The sequence below is a fragment of the Vombatus ursinus genome, unplaced genomic scaffold, assembly GCF_900497805.2.
Source record: "Vombatus ursinus unplaced genomic scaffold, bare-nosed wombat genome assembly UNPS02014802.1, whole genome shotgun sequence".
Lineage (NCBI taxonomy): Eukaryota > Metazoa > Chordata > Mammalia > Diprotodontia > Vombatidae > Vombatus > Vombatus ursinus.
In genome coordinates, this window is record NW_020954580.1 from 14,738,651 (window position 1) to 14,751,499 (window position 12,849).

A 12,849-nucleotide genomic window follows, 5' to 3' on the forward strand; every position below is an offset into this window, starting at 1 on the left:
CTGGACTGGTCAGAGACGGTATTATTGGCTTCTGGTCACTGGTTAGTCTGAGAATTTTATCTCCCCTTTGCTTAGCCTAGTGTCTCCTTCCTCACTCTACTAGAAACACTTCTAGTGCCATGGAATTAGAATACGAAGATCATGTGGATAAGAGGAAGTGAAATAAAAAATTGAGAATTAAAACAACAGCCTCAAAGGCCATCATAATATCAGCATAACTTTAAAACTGCCCAAAGAGCTGCTATACTACTATGTAAAATGATGGCAAATACTAACTTGTTACACTGTCCTGCTGTTTAGCATATGTGGGGGGGATTCTTTATATGGCAATGGCTGGTCTAATAAGCACTGAATCAGGCAGAAGTTGGATTCTAACAATTTCTGTGTCCTTGGTATGTTTTTCTTTCTGATTTCTAGTTTCTTTCTCCACAAAAAGGTTATAAATGATACCACTTTCCCCTATTGCACAGGGCTATTAGGAGAAATATAAGTGAAGTTTAAATTATTATATCCTTTGATTTATTTTTACATATATAACTTAGATTAATATGGTATAATCTTATTTGAGGGCTAATGGCCATCTTATAATGCTGATTGGTATAAACAGTAGCCACCAGAATGCATTCTCTGATGGTGATGATTTTTTTTTGTTTCTATTTGCCATATATCATCTACACCTTTGAATTTTCCTTTATAATATACTTGTATAATTAGAAATAATAGCAGCAGCAAAGAGAATAGTAGGGAAAAACAGGGTGCTATGTAACCACTCAGCACAATAATATTTTATCACAAGGATAACTAGCAGCTTGGGGAATAAGCGAAAAATCATTTGGAATAGAGAACACAAATGTTTATGATCATTATTACGAACAACCTTTTGCTCCCATCATGTACTGATTAGTATAGAGAATGAGTAAGTGATTTGATCCTGGTCGAAGAAACTGATTTAGGATAAGATGGTAAAAAATACAAAGACACTCCTCTAACTTCTCTTCAATAGCATTTTATTTCAATGTTAACAATCAAAGCAGTTTTAACAATACAAAACGTTTAAAACCCCAAAAGACTGCCATGTGGGAAGGGTTCTTCTGCCCTTTCAGGTTAAGTAGGAGGAATGGAGGGATTCTTTAGGATTAAATGGTGTGTAAGTCGTAACACAGCATGGGACTCACTAGGTACACGGAAGGTGTAATCTCTAGGGACTGAACCAGAACTTCAGAGGGATTCCAAAGAGTCGTTATGGCCAGGGAGGCTGAGAGTAGAGGGAAAACCTATAAATCTGTCGATTGCAAAAGAATATACTAGGCCAAGGTTAAAAACAAATGAACAAAATAAACCCCAGCTGCTTTATTTCTGCCATACGCGCCACAAAGGGGTTGCAAATTTGTGTCCTTTAAAGAAATCCATACTTTAAAGACCTCTTGTCACACACATCAAACTCAATACCTTGGAAAGAGATTGTGATATCACTAAATGAGCTAGGTAGGTGGAGAAGGAAGGAAGAAATATACCAACTTTGATATTCAGGAATGATAGAAAGGGACATAGAATAAAATTATATGCCAGGGAAATGAGGTTTGGGTAGCATACTCAATTTTTAAAAGACAAAAGACACCTGAGTGTAGCAGAGGTTATTTAAAGATGATAATTCTCAGTGAGAGTCTTCAAGTAGAAAAAAAAATAGAGTTAAAAAGATGGAGCTACCCATGAGAAACATTCTTTTTTCCAGCCATTATGCTACCAATGATTTAGGTTTGCCACATAATGAATATCAGCTGCCAAGGAGGGCGATGGACTGGATTACGTGTGTGTCCCAAATAAGGCACCATTCATGGGGTAGGCTCTCATGAAAAGCCCGAAGGAATTGCAAGGGCTTACTGTCCAAGGACCTGACAGAGTGACTGACAACTATCTAACTAAAAAGATGAAGTTTTTTAAGGACACAACCAAGCAAATTGACATAACACAATTGGGACTAAAGAGAGTTCTCTGTCTGGGGATCAAAGTCTAGAATTCTGTGCATCCGTTGGAGAACGGACACATGGCTCTGAGATTTCACGAGGGTGGGCTGATCTTTTACACGGTTTTGCCAGAACTGTATTGTCTATAGTGGAAAAGACTCTTGGAGTCCACACTGCGAGATTTCTGCACGGCTTCAGCAAAGAGCTTGGTCACCTGGAAACAGACATGGGCAGGCACTTTAGTAACCCCAATGACATGACAGTGGATGTTTATGAGGTAAGACTGAAGCTGTCAGTGATACTGATCCAAATTTTTAAAGGGCCACGGAATGAAAGGTACTCAGACTTTTATTTGATTAAGATTTTCTCGTACATTTCACAGTTCACCATGAATGTCTATTCCCCCACCCCTTCTGCCTCACTCACCATAAAGATTCAAACCGGGTCAGAAAAAAAATACAATATTATGGGTAGATGGTTTAATGAGTCTTGGGGAAAAAATCCCCTCTCTGTGATAAATTAAGAACACTATGTGCAAGTGAAACTGGACATACCTGACAAAATCATTTTCAGTGAACCGAACCTTGTAACTGGACAACGGTTTTGGCTCCAATTATGACTAACATAGTTTTTTAAATGGTACTTTGCATCTAAAGTTTGTCTATTTCAACACACATCATCCTTTTGTATTTCATGAATTCTTTAAGGTTTGGTGGGCAGATAGGCATAAGAAAAGTGACTGAAACTATTCTTTCATTGCTATGGTCAACTCCCAGGTGAGGAAATTTCCTTTACCAATTCAGATCAGTATCTTCTCTGCAACTTATGGTCTAGAGAGCTTCTTAAAAGAGATTAAATTAATTACCCAGGGTTAGCGTGTATGATCAGAGGTGGAGACTAGATCCTGGCTTTGAGGCTTTCTCTAACTGGCAATCTACCAATCACCCAGTTTTGGCCTGAGCCCTTCATTATTGGCATAATCACTTCAAAGCCACATTTCAAAATGTCCTCACTGGCCTAAACTCTGAGAAGACAGGAAATACATTTACATATATTTTATGATACATATGACTAAAACATTTTAAAAGAATCATCATAATAAAATGGGCACTTGGTCAAAAACAATGAATGTTCCATATGCAATATATTCATCCCGATGGGAAAACATACCTGGAAATTAGTGAGGAGAGCAATTCCACTGTCAACAGCTGTCCTGCGGATTACGTAATTATCATGGACAAACTTGGTGTTGCTGTTGGGGAGGTTAATGATCAGGTCAATGCTTCCCTCTTTTATCAACCTAGACAAGGAGAGAGGGGCAAGAAAAATGAGAATCACAGAATGTCAGCACAGGAATGTGAGTACCTTAGAGCTAGATTACCTACTCAAGGGATCGTAGTGTTTTAGGGTTGGAAAGGAACTTAGAAGGCATCTAGTCTAATGCCCTTGTTTGACAGATGACAAAACAAAGGTTTAGAAAGATGAGATGATTCTCCCAGGCCCCACAGCTAATAAGCCAGGCAACATTTCCCATGTGCCAGACACAGAGAGGAAGGACTAAAGTCTAACATTCTAAATTCTAGTTCAATGTTGCTGTTGTTTTTTTTTTTCTATTACAATCCATGGAAGATACAAGGAACCATGTTTACTTTGCATTTAGTCATAAATTTCCATGGCGAGCTGATTGACCTTTTAAATTAATTTCCAGGAGGGCCCTACTTCCATGCAGCTTCCTTAATCTCTAACTAAAGGTTGGAATTATGTTTCTTTAAGAATGGTAGAGATACTTTTATCCTTATGCTCCCAAAAGACACTCAAGTGAATTTTGACAGGATCTGCTTTCTGTTTAATATGCTAATATCCTACAATCAAGTGATCGATAACTTGATGGACAATTCACTGTTCCCAAGGACATTATTTCTCTCTGAGAAAAGGCCACCACTCCCCTTTTTAGCATTAGCTTTGCTTCATTGCCCGCTAGTCCAGTGACTCTTAGCAGATGGCATGAAGAAGCAAGTAACCTGATTTTGAATTAAACTCTCCATTTGTCTGCTCCCTTGATGCCTCAGACTGAGACATTTAAATGTCAAATCATATGAAGTTGTGCTAATTATTGTTTGATAAAGTCCTAGCCAAGTGGCACATAGTATCCGGGGAAGGAAACTAAGGTGCAAGTACGAGGCCATCCTTTTCTGCCTTTATTTAAGGATGATTTACAGGTTGACTTCTCCAGGGCCCTAACTCAAAGCATATCACTCTGTATACAAAATGACGACTCTTCAGTAGGCAGTAATAAAATTGTCTGACTGGATGTATATTCTTAACTAGGTGTGCTGTATCTCTGCCACACAATTTCATTAAGATGAATAGAAACGATACCTCTGAAGGCGTGTACACTGATCTGGAAATAATACATCCTATAAAAATCTTACCCTCCCCTAGAGAATACCAATCCTTATAACTAAATGGCAAATAACATTATCACAGCACCTGCAACAATGGCTTACACAAAACAGGAGTTCACATTGATACATAGGTGCATACCACTTTAACACATTACTCACAGGCCAGGTAAATGTGGAGAGGCCTGTGAGATGCATCACTAGAGGGGTGTCTGTGTTGATGAGATCACACATCCAGTAATGTATATATCATTTGAATGTCCACAAGTATTTTACAAATATTAACTCATTTGAGTCTTACCAAAACCCTGTGAGGAAAATAATAGACATGTTGTCATTTCTGTATGAGGAAAGTGAGTCCCAAAGGGCTGACAGGACTCGATCACAGAGCCAGGATTCCAACCCAGGTCATCTGACCCCTACTCTAAGCTGCCACCATGTTGTTGGGGTCTACATTGCTATGCACACAACAAACATGATTTGAATCACAGTACGATCAAGTCCATAACTGAGAAGGATGATTTATAATGAAACTTTATTTTACCATGAAATACATGATATTTTAAAAATATTTAATTGGTGAGTTTTCCTCATTTAAAAAGGACCACTCAAAAAGGACCACTCTGCAATCATAAAGAGTAAGCGTCAAATCTTTATAATGAATCCCAAATACTAATTCCCAGGCCTGACCTCTTCTTCTTTACATCTCTAACAAAACCTTCCCCAACAGCTCAAACTTGGCCCAATTCTTACTTTCTGATAGGAGAAAGGCTGGGGTTCTGTCCTTCTTGAGACGGCCATGCTACAGGGGTAGCTGGCACGTTGTTCGCATTGAGCCAGTCTGAAGTTGCTTCTGTGGCATACAGCTGCATTTGAAAATAAAAAGGGAACAGCTTAGATTGAGCATTCCAAGTGGTCAATGAACTATTAAGGAGCCCAGATATCAATGTGCTCTTAGTGCTAAAATTCTTGCAATCTAATTATAAAGGGGAAATCCTATATAACCATTAAAAACTGGGGACACAAGTGGTGATATACTAGGGGACCCCTAATGATTAAAACTTTCTCCTGACAAACTCAGCCCTACTCTGATTTATGTGTGTAGAAATCATATTTCTCTAAATCAAATCACAAATTAAATGCATAGCCTTTAACAATAATAAGGAAAAATAGTTGGTATTTGTAAAGGCCTTTAAGTTGTACAAAGTACTTTCTATAAGTTACCTTATTTGAGCCTTACAATATTCCTGAGGGTAATACTATTATACCCATTTTACAGATATGGAAATGGAGGTCAAGGGTCAAAAGCAGTTATTAAGTGCTTGAGGTAGGTAGAAAAGCCAGGTGTTTACTGATTTCGATTCCAGGGTTCTTTAAAGGAAAACCACAGTAAGCACTTTTGTAAAGTAATTGATCCTTTAATGAAGAAAGAAACCCTACCCCTTTCTGGGTCTATTTGGCAAGTTTGGACTTTTATAATTTGGGTTTCTTTAATGGAAGTTAGATGTACCAAATTCTCCAAGGACCGTGGAACTTACATTAAGTAGGATAGAAATATCCTCTAAGTTCCTCATATAAGTTATCTCTTTTGGCTATATAATAATTTGCATAAATTAATTAATCTCTCGGAAACTAGAACTATTCCTCTGTGTAAATATTTTCAAGGAACAAAATAACTGTCAGGATGTTCTAATACTAAAAATAGGCTATTTATAGTATAGCTCAGGTCAGCTCATTATCCTGAGAGTTTGCTACAATAATCTCTATGGACCATCCTAATTATTTTGTTGTAGTGAGATTTTGTTATAATGAATACACCGTATTAAAAAAAAAATCACTTTCTCCATCTGTGGAGCAGAAAATGAAAGAAACTGCTTATCTTTCTATGGTGAAGTAACAAGTGAAATAAGTGTTCCCAGCAGGATAAGGAAAGGTGACTTGGGTCTTTTAGACTTTCAGGGCTTTATAGGCCTAGGTGATCTGAATGCTAGAGGAAGGTAAAGGCTGAGGATAAATGAAATAGTCACTACTGTTACAGCACAATCAGAACAATAAATAAAGCAATAAACAACCCAGATTCAGCTCTCCTCAGTTCTTCAGTTCCTCTCTCCCCACCTGCTGATAGCACATAATCAGATCCTTTCATAATAGAGAGTGTTTTGGATAAGGACCAGAGAAAGCTTTTGTTATTTGCTATGGAGAATTCATTGTAATCAGATCAACAAAGCACAGTTGCTGTGGGCCAGCCATGGAAATGCCTTTGCTCCAAAGAACCTCTTTTTGTGATGGCATCCACTATAATGAGGCTTTGCTTGTACCTGCAACATCTAGCAACCATTATTCCCTATGTAACCAAGAAAAGAAGTTAAAAAAAATATGGAAATGCATTGGAGTTTTATTATTATACTGTATTCACTTGTTTAAATATACATTTCTGAAATTTTTCAAAGTTTTTAGTCTCCCAACTCTCATTTAGCCAATAAGAACTATTTTTAGAACTTAAAGGCTGCCCCTGCCGTTTATTTGAATTTATTCGAGTTTGGGGCATACCAAGATGCTGATACCAAAGCCTTTCTTCTCTCAACTTGAAAGGGAATGGCTTGGCCCTGTTGCTTTTCCCTGAGGTTCTCATTGCAGGCAGAAGCCAATGTTCTGGTTCCTGACCAGATTTTCAGTGTTGAAAGAAAGCAGCTTGGAAAAAAATAAATTAAAATAATATACCTTGAAACCTTCATTATGTAGTTGTTCAGCAACACCAAGGAATTGGGGACGGAAGGAATGCTGAAAAGAGATTTAAAAAAAAATAAGTGACCTATAGCATATCCGAGCTCTCTAGTTCATTATATACAATATAAAGTCTCCCCATAATATCATAAAAGGTAGAGTGGCATAGTAAATATGGAGCCAGCTTTGGAGTTATAAAGACAGGGGTTCAAATCATATTTCTGACACATTATGGCTATGTGACACAGTCAGTTTTTACCTCTCAGTGATCTTGGCGATTCTCTATGACCATAAGTTGCATGGAAGTTCCCAATCTATATTAGTCGAGGGAGTTAGTTTCCTTACCCAAGAATTCCCTATGCTTATGAAATCATGCTTCCAGACCCGATCCCTGTAGCTGTCATAAAAGTCAATGGCATACAATCCTTCATTATAATTTGTCATCCTATCTTTTCATTCAATCATTCAACAAACATCTTTGTGCTAGACTCTGTGTACTCCATGTACATAGGTTAAAAAGACCAAAAACAAAATAGCCTTTACTCTCAAGGAATTTACCTTCTATTTAAGGGAAATAACCTTAATGCATATGTTTAAATTTTAAGTGTATACAATGTAAATGCCACATCATTTTGGGAGGGGAAAGTGAGCATTAGCTTTAGCAACTGGAAGTATTGGGAAAGTCCTCATGTTGGAAGTGACAATTGAAGTAAGCTTTCAAAGAATTTAGGAATGACAAGAGACAGAAATGAGGAAACCATACATCCCAATCTTGGGAGACAGCCTGTGCAAAGATATGAGAGCAAGAACTGGAATGCCATGACCAAAGAATCATAGGTAGTATATGAAGGGGAATGAGGTAGAATAAGCCTAAGAAAGATGGACTGGACCCAAGTGTCAAAGGATTTTAAAGGTCAAACAGAACAGTTGGTATCTTATCTTAGGGGAAATAGGGAGCTTTCTGTAGCTTCTTGAGTAACAGAGTGACAAACTGAGGTGCATACTTTAGAAATATCAATATGGCAGCTGCATAGATGGTGGGCTGGAACAGGGATGGACTTGAAAGAGAAAGAACCATTAGGATTACTGTTTTAATTTATGAAAATGACACAACTGACTCAACACCATATGATTTTAGTCATTTTCCAGAAGTTGGGAGGATTCGTTGACACCAGCAACGGTGTTTCGAGGCTACTGATGGCCTTCTAGGTTCTTGGGTGCAGCCCTTTGACTGAGTCTAAGTTTTACAGAACAAATCCTTTTATTAAGGGGATTTGTTCTGTGAAGTTTGGATTCGAAGGGCCGCCCCCGAGGGACCTAGAGGGCCACATGTGGCCTCAAGGCCACAGGTTCCCCACCCCTGGTCTAAGCTAACAGGTATAACCAGAGTATACATTCAATGGACAGGTAGTGTGGGCAGCAGTAAAGAAAAAGAAGAAAGGAAATATAGGAATCAAAACCATGACCACATCTCCTAAGCAAGATGCTCTGATCAAATGAGCAAAGCAAAATAAAATGTGTTCCCATATGGGCAGATATTTGTTCACAGCCCACTTAAAAATAGCTTCACGGAAAACCATACCATTTCAATTAAGGTATTTTAATTAGGTTCATTATTTAGGCTTCTATAACAAAATTCTTATACCTTTATAAATAGTTTACTATCTCTCCATTTAAAAATTGATGTCTTTCACTTTTTTAAATTAAAAAAATAACTCAGAACTAAAATAGAGGGATCATGGATATTATAATGGTGCACTTAAATCCTTGCCCTTATAGTACACTTCACATCTTCTCAGGGGAAGCCATTTAACCCCAACAACTAAGTTCTTCCTTGGCCCACATGACTCCAGGATTATCTTGTCCCTAGTTAAAGAGGATCTTAAAAGACCTAGGTCAATGGTTCTAAGACTCAGCTTCAACTCAGCCTTGCTGAGATTTAAAAAAAAAATGTGACCTATAGCATATCCAAGTTCTCTAGTTCAAAGTTTCCCCATAATATCATAAAAGGTAGAGTGGCGTAGTAGATATGGAGCCAGCTTTGGAGTTAAAAAGACAGTGGTTGAAATCATATCTCTGACACATTATGGCTATGTGACACAGTCAGAGATTTTACCTCTCAGTTTACAGTAACCAACCTCTTGCCTTACTCTCCCCTGACCAAGCTCAGTCCAGGTAACTGGGTGCCTCATGCCCAAGTCCTTACTGAGAACTCTAGGGTCCTACTTCTCACCTGCTTCTCTTCCTACCTCTGTCCTAGTTCTTTTTTACAGGATTTGAAGTCCTACCCTGGAAGCCTAATTCCCACAGCTGGATCTTTGTTAAATTATTCTCAATTTCCAAGATGCTTACTTATATCTATTCCTCCTATTTTCTGACTCCTCTTATTCTGTACTCCCTCTATCATCTGAGAAATCTACCTGTTGGCTATGGCTAGACCCCATGACACCTTCTGCCCACCTGTATAAACACCCTCCTACTGTCTACTTTGGGCATGTTTATATTACCTGTTCTCACCCTGGGAGCATGTTTGATTTCTGGGTCTTAGCCATCCCTGGCCTGGCCCATCCTGCCTCCATTTATATCCTCATTATGACAGAGAAGCTATTATACTAGATTGAAAAGCTAGAAACCACATAGGAAACCACATAGCAATGATTTAAGCAAAATATTTCAATATTTTAGTAACGTTTATCAATTTTACCCTAAAAAATACCCCTCCTGATATTTACTTGTAAAGCCTTTTGAGGACAGCAAAGCTTAGAGAAAGAGTCCCCATACTGTCTTCAGATAGAGCTTGCTTACAAGCTCTGGAGCTCGTTCAATCCTTCTTATGCTTCTTTACGTGAAGAAAGACTTGACAAATTGGGTTTGGAAGGAAAGGTTAAAAGAGGTGGGCTTCCAGAAAATAAATTAATGCTATATAGGACAATGACTAGATTGCTTTCTGTTTCCATTGAGGATACAGCAGAACAAAGTGGGATTAAACTGAAGCAGGAGGGATTTAGGTTAGATGTAAGAAAAATTTCCTAAGACAAAAAGTTGTCAGAGATACTGGAACAATTTAATGAAGGAGACAATAGACTAATATTCTCCAGAGAGATTTAAAGAATAGGGCAGAGAATTGTCTGTTTGGCAGTGTGGGATGGAGAAATAACACAAAATTCTGAAGATATGGGGCCTAATTCTGGCTCTGCAATTATCTAGCTCTGCGACCTTAGGCAAGTAATTGGCTCTTGGTACTCTCACCTATAAAATGAGGATGAAGGGATAAGTGATCCCAAAAGTATTTTCCAGCGCTAAAACTTTAGGTCAGATAAAACCGGGGTCTGTAGACCCCAAAGGAGTCTGTGAACTTGGAATTTTTAGTTTTTTGATAACTATATGCCAATATCATTGGTTTCTTTTGCAATCCTTTGTGTTTTATGTTTAAAAATATATTATTCTGAGAAGCAATCCATAAGTTTCAAATCCATAGGCTGCCAAACAGGTCCATGACACAAATGTAGTTGGTTACCCCTCAACTAGGTAGATGACATGTTGAGGATTCCTGAGATAATGCAAGTGTAAATAAAACACTACCCAAGGACTTTGAAATGTTGTTGAAGTCCTCCTGGAATTTGAAATCACTTAGTGTACCTCTAGTAAACAAGCATTATACTGCTCTCTATACCCTCCATATCACATAGAAGGCTGCTGAGTATGGAACAGGTGCTTAATAAGTATTTGTTGATTTTGAGTTTTTAATTGAAAGCTAAATTGCATCTCTTGGGAGTTCCTCTGCCGCAAAGACCCTGGCCGTTGATAATTTTTTGTAACCTCTAGGTGACAGGGGTGTTGGATGCTCTCAGAATCAAGTCATCCACTACCTCAGTGTTACACATCTCTTCTCTGAGGAAGAAGTAGGCTGCCTACCATTCAAGCCATATTCAGTCACGGATAATGCTACGCCCTTGGCAGAGGTCATCATGAAAACCTCTGAAGTAACGTTAGTTCAGGGGCTTTCTTTCTGCTTCTCCTTCTCTATTTTATAGTAACCCAAGTGCATCTTCTAAAACCTCCAGACAACACCCAGAACCTCATTATGAAGCTGTTTCACTTCTGAACCCCAAGTGGAAAAGATAAATATCCAACATGACAGTATCGGCAGGTTCCCAGGCTGAGAATCACTCTGCCTTCTGGTCAAGAGTGTTGGCTTTCACAACGGCATTACAAACTTCTATCAAACGTGTATTGAACACTTGTGACACATAAAACAGCCTTTCCACAAAAAGAAATTACAGCTGTCAACTTGCATCTGGGTAGCCCCAGATTTAAAAGCTGATTGAAAGTACCTGCGTAAAGAACCATTAGTTACTAAAGATGAAAAGTACAAGCTGATTTATTTGCTGGGAGGTTTTTGTTTTGTTTTGTTTTTTACACAAAGGAAAGGGAATAATTTCATTTTTCAAATGAGATTGTTCACATTAATGTAATTGTTGGTTACATTTAAAAAAACTAAGTGATCTTGCCCTAATAGTTGTGCAACAGTCATATAGGGGACTTCTGAACTGACAACTCCATGCTTGCCCTAATAATTCTGCATGGTGCACAAAAGGCTATTCATAACACACAGTCACTTGGATTTGGGATTTTCAGATAAAATGCTTGCATTATGGTTCTGAGAAATGTAGCAACACAGATGTCAGGATGATGCTATCTACTACACAGACATCACTAAATAGTGCAATGGTGGGGGTTGGGTTAATATAGAGAGCTCTTGATCTAAACTGGAGTAAATTATTTATAGTCAAATGGCACTGTAGAAAAGTTGACAATAAGAACAATTTTCCCACTTACAACAATACAATTAAATTCAATTGGGATGTAAGATATTATACTAAGGGGGCCAATGATATTAAAGGAAACTTAGGGATAATTTTGTGGCCACCTACTTGCAAAATACCCTATGTGTTTAAAAAGACCTTTGCCTTAGTAGATAATAATTTATATTCTCTCTCTAAAGGTGTTAGGTGGCACCTTGATATGGAGTTAAGATGACCAACATGCAGGAGTGTGCTGGCAAATATTTAGCAACCATTTCTCCAAAAAGAAAAAAAATTTGTACACACAACACATTCTTAAATTTAATCTGCATTATTAAATTTTCTCCATTACTTTCTTAAGCTTGGAGTCAGGAGGATCTGACTTCAAACCCAACCTCAGATACACAGATAGCTGTGTGACCCTGGGCAAGACACTTCACCTTGGGTCTCCTGTTTCCTCAACTGTAAAATGGGGGTAATAATAGTACCTACCTCCTAGTGAGGATAATAATAGCACATATCTACCTTGTGAGGATAAAAAAAAATGAGATGATAATTGTGACACACTTAGCACAGTCTCTGGCACACAGTAGGCTTTCTAAATGCTATTATCATTATTATTATTATTATTATTAAATTTAGACAATCAACAAAATAATATATCAAGGCCTGATTTGTAGCAGCTGCTGATTACCAAGGTGTAAATGCTTATCCTGAAAATTTAGCACTTAGCTCCTGCAATGTAGGGAGCCAATTCCAGCACAACACTGCTCAGACACTTACTAACTGTGTGACCCTGGGCAAGTCACATAACTTTTGTGTGTCTCAGTTTCCTCATCTATAAAATGGAGATAATAATAGCATCTACCTCACAGCATTGTTAGGGGGATTAAATATGCATGTGTGTATGTGTATATGTATATGCATGTATGCATATGTATATACATGTATGTA

At 38.0% G+C, this 12,849-nt stretch overlaps 1 protein-coding gene across 1 annotated transcript in view; it reads right to left on the reverse strand.

Annotated features, from left to right (window-relative positions):
- Nucleotides 1-986: 986 nt before the first annotated feature.
- Nucleotides 987-12,849, reverse strand: part of CPS1 (carbamoyl-phosphate synthase 1) — a 156,515-nt gene continuing 144,652 nt past the window's right edge. Inside the window, exons 36-39 of the mRNA XM_027873827.1 lie at nt 7,088-7,147; nt 5,120-5,232; nt 3,135-3,264; nt 987-2,178 (exon numbers count right to left, since the gene is read on the reverse strand). Coding sequence (XP_027729628.1) covers nt 2,080-2,178; nt 3,135-3,264; nt 5,120-5,232; nt 7,088-7,147 — 402 coding nt within the window. The 3' untranslated portion in view covers nt 987-2,079. The remainder of the gene's footprint in view (nt 2,179-3,134; nt 3,265-5,119; nt 5,233-7,087; nt 7,148-12,849) is intronic.